The 8,922-nt window shown below is 50.9% G+C and overlaps 1 protein-coding gene across 3 annotated transcripts in view; it reads left to right on the top strand.

Annotated features, from left to right (window-relative positions):
• The first annotated feature begins 418 nt into the window (after positions 1 to 418).
• Positions 419 to 8,922, top strand: part of LOC118379529 (small G protein signaling modulator 2-like) — a 258,031-nt gene continuing 249,527 nt past the window's right edge. For 2 of the 3 annotated variants that reach the window (XR_008068811.1, XM_052468678.1), the window contains exon 1: positions 421 to 881. Coding sequence is in view for 2 of the 3 variants with exons in the window: in XM_052468678.1 (XP_052324638.1) it covers positions 822 to 881 (60 nt within the window). In the remaining variant the exon portion in view is untranslated. Of the gene's footprint in view, positions 882 to 8,922 lie in introns of all 3 variants that reach the window. The other variant, XM_052468679.1, reaches the window with a different exon arrangement.

Below are 8,922 nucleotides of genomic sequence, written 5' to 3'. Positions count from 1 at the left end.
TTGGTTACAGTATTGTGTGTGTGTGTGTCTGTTGTGTTGGTTACAGCATTGTGTGTCTGTTGTCTTGGTTACAGCATTGTGTGTCTGTTGTCTTGGTTACAGCATTGTGTGTCTGTTGTCTTGGTTACATCATTGTGTGTCTGTTGTCTTGGTTACAGCATTGTGTGTATTCCTATCTGTGTTGTCCTTCTGTAGCTCAGTTGGTAGAGCATGGCGCTTGTAACGCCAGGGTAGTGGGTTCAATGCACACATGACTGTAAGTCGCTTTGGATAAAAGCGTCCGCTAAATGGCATATATTATTATTATTATATTTTTGAAACCCCCATGGCTCTTTCATATTAAATAGAAAGACTACAGCTAAAATGCTGCTTAGCTTCACACCTCAATTCCCCTCAATCCTCCAGTCCTCTCACACACAGAGGGAGAGGAGAAGAGGGACGAGGAGAGCTATTAATATCTGCCTGTCAAAGTGCTGGAGCTGCGTTTGGAGCGGGAGATACAGTATGTGAAGTGATTTATCCCATTGATAAAGAGTGGTAGAAGGGGCTGGTCCAGCTCCGCTGACGTCATTCTGAGGGGGTCTGAAGATGGCTCCTCAATGCTCCGCGGCAGCACGGGCCCACACATGCGTCAACGGCCAGCTGTCAGGAGGCACCGGCACACTGCTGTGAGAGGGAGGGAAGGAAGGAAGGAGGTAAAAGTAAATAGAAGCTTAGAAAGGGCGGAAGGCACCAGACATCCTTAATTGCGGGCAATCAGTTTGACTCTGTTGCTGTCACTTCGTCTGTCACAGAGACCGACATAAGAACACGGGAGAGCCATGGGTTCGTCCACAGATGAAGAATTCAAAGAGAAATTACTGTGGAATGTGAAACGAGAGGTAAGCGCATTTGTTTCACGCCCCTGTTGAACTGTTCGGGACATTTCTGTAAATCAGTTACATAATGTATTTCTCTGTTACTTTCCGTGTGACGTTATGAAGAATGCGTAAATGTTGTGGATACATTTGAATCCATTTGCTGTGTGCACGGCGCTGGAGAGTAATTGTTACACTATGGGTTTGTTATGATCGTGTATCCTACTGTAGCCACCGCTGGCAATACTGTAGCGCATGTCATCATCCGTTACATTTCTATAATTTATCACACTCCATTCTGACATTTTTTTTCCCGACAAAATGCCAGGGTTTTTTCCTCCATGGTTTTTTGTCACCGCTTCCCCCAGTTTCCCTTGATTGTTTACTCTTCAGCAGTTTAGTTTGCCAAGGGAGCATGATGAGGAAGAGAGGCAATTGAAATGAAAACCTTCCTATGGAACTATTTTGTTATTAGCAAGAAGGATTGCTACAGGTGGAACACACAGTGAATGATAGCCTAGGCTATTGCAGTGCCATCATATGGGATATAGATATATCTACTGCAGCGGCTAATTGTGGCACAGTGCAGTGAAACCTTCTTTCCATATCGATATTACGACAGTCATTAGGATACTGACGATGCTCCGGCAGTTTTAAATGAATAGGACTCAGACCGTTATACAATTGCTGTTACAATCAAATCCATCTTTATTTTTTTTCGTACAGCTGTTTGCATGCTACGCTTTTTCTTCTTCTTCTGCTGATTTGTTCATAATTATACCGTAAAAGACTATCAGAAAATGGGAACTCCACGATCAGAAAATGATAACACTTCACATTAAGTTGCACTTATACCTGTGTAGTGACTGTCGTTTCGCTATAACAACAGGTGTTAAGAGACTATGCCTGAGGCACTCAGCCCCACGGTCACTGAGCCAAAAAAAAAAAGCATAGTTGTATATTTCATAATTTGCCCTCGGTTTAAAAACTGGATGGTCAGTTGGAACTATTAATGTGAATGTCAGAGGTTGTTGGTTGGAAATACATGTTTTACAATACAGGGGTGTCTACCAAACAGCTAGCAGTGTGTCACTGGGGGTGTCTACCAAACAGCTAGCAGTGTGTCACTGGGGGTGTCTACCAAACAGCTAGCAGTGTGTCACTGGGGGTGTCTACCAAACAGCTAGCAGTGTGCCACTGGGGGTGTCTACCAAACAGCTAGCAGTGTGTCACTGGGGGTGTCTACCAAACAGCTAGCAGTGTGTCACTGGGGCTGTCTACCAAACAGCTAGCAGTGTGCCACTGGGGGTGTCTACCAAACAGCTAGCAGTGTGCCACTGGGGGTGTCTACCAAACAGCTAGCAGTGTGTCACTGGGGGTGTCTACCAAACAGCTAGCAGTGTGTCACTGAGGGTGTCTACCAAACAGCTAGTAGTGTGTCACTGGGGGTGTCTACCAAACAGCTAGTAGTGTGTCACTGGGGGTGTCTACCAAACAGCTAGTAGTGTGTCACTGGGGTGTCTACCAAACAGCTAGCAGTGTGCCACTGGGGGTGTCTACCAAACAGCTAGCAGTGTGCCACTGAGGGTGTCTACCAAACAGCTAGCAGCGTGTCACTGGGGGTGTCTACCAAACAGCTAGCAGTGTGTCACTGGGGGTGTCTACCAAACAGCTAGCAGTGTGTCACTGGGGGTGTCTACCAAACAGCTAGCAGTGTGCCACTGGGGGTGTCTATCAAACAGCTAGCAGTGTGTCACTGGGGGTGTCTACCAAACAGCTAGTAGTGTGCCACTGGGGGTGTCTACCAAACAGCTAGCAGTGTGCCACTGGGGGTGTCTACCAAACAGCTAGCAGTGTGCCACTGGGGGTGTCTACCAAACAGCTAGCAGTGTGCCACTGGGGGTGTCTACCAAACAGCTAGCAGTGTGTCACTGGGGGTGTCTACCAAACAGCTAGCAGTGTGCCACTGGGGTGTCTACCAAACAGCTAGCAGTGTGTCACTGGGGTGTCTACCAAACAGCTAGCAGTGTGCCACTGGGGGTGTCTACCAAACAGCTAGCAGTGTGTCACTGGGGGTGTCTACCAAACAGCTAGCAGTGTGTCACTGGGGGTGTCTACCAAACAGCTAGCAGTGTGTCACTGGGGGTGTCTATCAAACAGCTAGCAGTGTGTCACTGGGGGTGTCTACCAAACAGCTAGTAGTGTGCCACTGGGGGTGTCTACCAAACAGCTAGCAGTGTGCCACTGGGGGTGTCTACCAAACAGCTAGCAGTGTGCCACTGGGGGTGTCTACCAAACAGCTAGTAGTGTGCCACTGGGGGTGTCTACCAAACAGCTAGCAGTGTGCCACTGGGGGTGTCTACCAAACAGCTAGTAGTGTGTCACTGGGGGTGTCTACCAAACAGCTAGCAGTGTGTCACTGGGGGTGTCTACCAAACAGCTAGTAGTGTGCCACTGGGGGTGTCTACCAAACAGCTAGCAGTGTGTCACTGGGGGTGTCTACCAAACAGCTAGCAGTGTGCCACTGGGGGTGTCTACCAAACAGCTAGTAGTGTTTCACTGGGGGTGTCTACCAAACAGCTAGCAGTGTGTCACTGGGGGTGTCTACCAAACAGCTAGTAGTGTGCCACTGGGGGTGTCTACCAAACAGCTAGCAGTGTGCCACTGGGGGTGTCTACCAAACAGCTAGTAGTGTGTCACTGGGGGTGTCTACCAAACAGCTAGCAGTGTGCCACTGAGGGTGTCTACCAAACAGCTAGCAGTGTGTCACTGGGGGTGTCTACCAAACAGCTAGCAGTGTGCCACTGGGGGTGTCTACCAAACAGCTAGCAGTGTGCCACTGGGGGTGTCTACCAAACAGCTAGCAGTGTGTCACTGGGGGTGTCTACCAAACAGCTAGCAGTGTGCCACTGGGGGTGTCTACCAAACAGCTAGCAGTGTGTCACTGGGGGTGTCTACCAAACAGCTAGCAGTGTGCCACTGGGGGTGTCTACCAAACAGCTAGTAGTGTGTCACTGGGGGTGTCTACCAAACAGCTAGCAGTGTGTCACTGGGGGTGTCTACCAAACAGCTAGCAGTGTGTCACTGGGGGTGTCTACCAAACAGCTAGCAGTGTGTCACTGGGGTGTCTACCAAACAGCTAGCAGTGTGTCACTGGGGGTGTCTACCAAACAGCTAGCAGTGTGCCACTGGGGGTGTCTACCAAACAGCTAGTAGTGTGCCACTGGGGGTGTCTACCAAACAGCTAGCAGTGTGCCACTGGGGGTGTCTACCAAACAGCTAGTAGTGTGCCACTGGGGGTGTCTACCAAACAGCTAGTAGTGTGCCACTGGGGGTGTCTACCAAACAGCTAGTAGTGTGCCACTGGGGGTGTCTACCAAACAGCTAGCAGTGTGTCACTGGGGTGTCTACCAAACAGCTAGCAGTGTGTCACTGGGGGTGTCTACCAAACAGCTAGCAGTGTGTCACTGGGGGTGTCTACCAAACAGCTAGCAGTGTGTCACTGGGGGTGTCTACCAAACAGCTAGTAGTGTGCCACTGGGGGTGTCTACCAAACAGCTAGCAGTGTGTCACTGGGGGTGTCTACCAAACAGCTAGCAGTGTGTCACTGGGGGTGTCTACCAAACAGCTAGTAGTGTGCCACTGGGGGTGTCTACCAAACAGCTAGCAGTGTGTCACTGGGGGTGTCTACCAAACAGCTAGCAGTGTGCCACTGGGGGTGTCTACCAAACAGCTAGCAGTGTGCCACTGGGGGTGTCTACCAAACAGCTAGCAGTGTGCCACTGGGGGTGTCTACCAAACAGCTAGCAGTGTGCCACTGGGGGTGTCTACCAAACAGCTAGCAGTGTGCCACTGGGGGTGTCTACCAAACAGCTAGCAGTGTGTCACTGGGGGTGTCTACCAAACAGCTAGCAGTGTGTCACTGGGGGTGTCTACCAAACAGCTAGCAGTGTGCCACTGGGGGTGTCTACCAAACAGCTAGCAGTGTGTCACTGGGGGTGTCTACCAAACAGCTAGCAGTGTGTCACTGGGGGCGTCTACCAAACAGCTAGCAGTGTGTCACTGGGGGTGTCTACCAAACAGCTAGCAGTGTGCCACTGGGGGCGTCTACCAAACAGCTAGCAGTGTGCCACTGGGGGTGTCTACCAAACAGCTAGCAGTGTGTCACTGGGGGTGTCTACCAAACAGCTAGCAGTGTGTCACTGGGGGTGTCTACCAAACAGCTAGCAGTGTGCCACTGGGGGTGTCTACCAAACAGCTAGCAGTGTGTCACTGGGGGTGTCTACCAAACAGCTAGCAGTGTGTCACTGGGGGTGTCTACCAAACAGCTAGCAGTGTGTCACTGGGGGTGTCTACCAAACAGCTAGCAGTGTGTCACTGGGGGTGTCTACCAAACAGCTAGCAGTGTGTCACTGGGGGTGTCTACCAAACAGCTAGCAGTGTGTCACTGGGGGTGTCTACCAAACAGCTAGCAGTGTGTCACTGGGGGTGTCTACCAAACAGCTAGCAGTGTGTCACTGGGGGTGTCTACCAAACAGCTAGCAGTGTGTCACTGGGGGTGTCTACCAAACAGCTAGCAGTGTGTCACTGGGGGTGTCTACCAAACAGCTAGCAGTGTGTCACTGGGGGTGTCTACCAAACAGCTAGCAGTGTGTCACTGGGGGTGTCTACCAAACAGCTAGCAGTGTGCCACTGGGGGTGTCTACCAAACAGCTAGCAGTGTGTCACTGGGGGTGTCTACCAAACAGCTAGCAGTGTGTCACTGGGGGTGTCTACCAAACAGCTAGCAGTGTGTCACTGGGGGTGTCTACCAAACAGCTAGCAGTGTGTCACTGGGGGTGTCTACCAAACAGCTAGCAGTGTGTCACTGGGGGTGTCTACCAAACAGCTAGCAGTGTGCCACTGGGGGTGTCTACCAAACAGCTAGCAGTGTGCCACTGGGGGTGTCTACCAAACAGCTAGCAGTGTGCCACTGGGGGTGTCTACCAAACAGCTAGCAGTGTGTCACTGGGGGTGTCTACCAAACAGCTAGCAGTGTGTCACTGGGGGTGTCTACCAAACAGCTAGCAGTGTGCCACTGGGGGTGTCTACCAAACAGCTAGCAGTGTGTCACTGGGGCTGTCTACCAAACAGCTAGCAGTGTGTCACTGGGGGTGTCTACCAAACAGCTAGCAGTGTGTCACTGGGGGTGTCTACCAAACAGCTAGCAGCGTGCCACTGGGGGTGTCTACCAAACAGCTAGCAGTGTGTCACTGGGGGTGTCTACCAAACAGCTAGCAGTGTGCCACTGGGGGTGTCTACCAAACAGCTAGCAGTGTGTCACTGGGGGTGTCTACCAAACAGCTAGCAGTGTGCCACTGGGGGTGTCTACCAAACAGCTAGCAGTGTGTCACTGGGGGTGTCTACCAAACAGCTAGCAGTGTGTCACTGGGGGTGTCTACCAAACAGCTAGCAGTGTGTCACTGGGGGTGTCTACCAAACAGCTAGCAGTGCGTCACTGGGGGTGTCTACCAAACAGCTAGCAGTGTGTCACTGGGGGTGTCTACCAAACAGCTAGCAGTGTGTCACTGGGGGTGTCTACCAAACAGCTAGCAGCGTGTCACTGGGGGTGTCTACCAAACAGCTAGCAGCGTGCCACTGGGGGTGTCTACCAAACAGCTAGCAGTGTGCCACTGGGGGTGTCTACCAAACAGCTAGCAGCGTGCCACTGGGGGTGTCTACCAAACAGCTAGCAGCGTGCCACTGGGGGTGTCTACCAAACAGCTAGCAGCGTGCCACTGGGGGTGTCTACCAAACAGCTAGCAGTGTGCCACTGGGGGTGTCTACCAAACAGCTAGCAGTGTGCCACTGGGGGTGTCTACCAAACAGCTAGCAGTGTGTCACTGGGGGTGTCTACCAAACAGCTCGCAGCGTGTCACTGGGGGTGTCTACCAAACAGCTAGCAGCGTGTCACTGGGGGTGTCTACCAAACAGCTCGCAGTGTGTCACTGGGGGTGTCTACCAAACAGCTAGCAGTGTGTCACTGGGGGTGTCTACCAAACAGCTAGCAGTGTGTCACTGGGGGTGTCTACCAAACAGCTAGCAGTGTGTCACTGGGGGTGTCTAGCAAACAGCTCGCAGTGTGTCACTGGGGGTGTCTACCAAACAGCTAGCAGTGTGTCACTGGGGGTGTCTACCAAACAGCTAGCAGCGTGTCACTGGGGGTGTCTACCAAACAGCTAGCAGCGTTCCACTGGGGGTGTCTACCAAACAGCTAGCAGCGTGTCACTGGGGGTGTCTACCAAACAGCTAGCAGCGTGCCACTGGGGGTGTCTACCAAACAGCTTGCAGTTTGCCACTGGGGGTGTCTACCAAACAGCTAGCAGTGTGCCACTGGGGGTGTCTACCAAACAGCTAGCAGCGTGCCACTGGGGGTGTCTACCAAACAGCTAGCAGTGTGCCACTGGGGGTGTCTACCAAACAGCTAGCAGTGTGCCACTGGGGGTGTCTACCAAACAGCTAGCAGCGTGCCACTGGGGGTGTCTACCAAACAGCTAGCAGTGTGCCACTGGGGGTGTCTACCAAACAGCTCGCAGCGTGTCACTGGGGGTGTCTACCAAACAGCTAGCAGCGTGCCACTGGGGGTGTCTACCAAACAGCTAGCAGTTTGCCACTGGGGGTGTCTACCAAACAGCTAGCAGTGTGCCACTGGGGGTGTCTACCAAACAGCTAGCAGTGTGCCACTGGGGGTGTCTACCAAACAGCTCGCAGTGTGCCACTGGGGGTGTCTACCAAACAGCTCGCAGTGTGCCACTGGGGGTGTCTACCAAACAGCTCGCAGCGTGCCACTGGTTTCAAAGTGTTCTATGTAATTCTGATAGGGATATCATCAAAAGTAGCTTATTGTCTGCAATTAACAAATCAGAATTAACATAAAAATGACCTGAAAGTGTTTTTTTTGTGTGTTTTATACGCTAATGATACCCTCTTCATGTTGTACATGAATTAAGTACTCAAGCTGAAATACATGGAATAATAATACTTAACCACCAAGTATTTGATTGCAATTAGTCAACTACTTTCATGAATTTTTTTAACCTTTATTTAACTAGGCAAGCCAGTTAAGAACAAATTCTTATTTTCAATGACGGCCTAGGAACAGTGGGTTAACTGCCTGTTCAGAGGCAGAACGACAGATTTGTACATTGTCAGCTCGGGGATTCAAACTTGCAACCTTTCGGTTACTAGTCCAACGCTCTAAACCACTAGGCTACCCTGCCGCCCCCAATATGTAGTAGTTTGGCATAAATCACAGAAGAAACATTATTCTGTGTAATAAACACATCAGATTGTGTCCCCTGCCACATAAGAATTTGTTCTTAACTGACTTGCCTCGTTAAATAAAGGTTAAATAAAATAAATATAACATTTGACTTGACATAATGACGTGTGAAGAATAGAACGATCATAACATCTGTGATGCTGAGAATACATTAAACACAAGACTGTCAGAACAGCTTCCCAACACACAGACCAGGCGGTCAGCGAAAGGACTGTGTGATGTACCTGTGGGGTACTGGGACTCACACTCAGACTCAGACACAGGGACGTGGTGACAGCAGCATGGTGCTCTGGGCTCCAGTCTTTGAACATGCCCTTCTGTGCGTCAAAGACAAGCTTGTTTGAGGAATGTGTGCCGGTGTCTGTAGTGATGCAGTGATGTCATATGACTGCCTACGTATAGGATTACATGCACAGGTGCGGAGAGTTTTCCAGGCACTTTCATAGGAGAGGCTCCATTGAGCTTGCTTTTTTACTCCAGTACAAGGCTTGATCTGTGTTCGAGAAAACGTTACGTGGAAGTTTGTTTTGTTGAGTTCATTCATTGACACCGATGAAGACAATCTTGTGGAAGGCTCTCCTTCTGTTGTAGCCTAACGATTGTATTGGCCAGACAGACTGGTCACTGTGTAGCCTAACGATTGTATTGGCCAGACAGACTGGTCACTGTGTAGCCTAACGATTGTATTGGCCAGACAGACTGGTCTGAAATGTCACTGTGTAACCTAACGATTGTATTGGCCAG

Source organism: Oncorhynchus keta, chromosome 18 (genome assembly GCF_023373465.1).
Source record: "Oncorhynchus keta strain PuntledgeMale-10-30-2019 chromosome 18, Oket_V2, whole genome shotgun sequence".
Taxonomy (NCBI): domain Eukaryota; kingdom Metazoa; phylum Chordata; class Actinopteri; order Salmoniformes; family Salmonidae; genus Oncorhynchus; species Oncorhynchus keta.
This window is presented reverse-complemented; position numbering and strand designations above follow the sequence as displayed.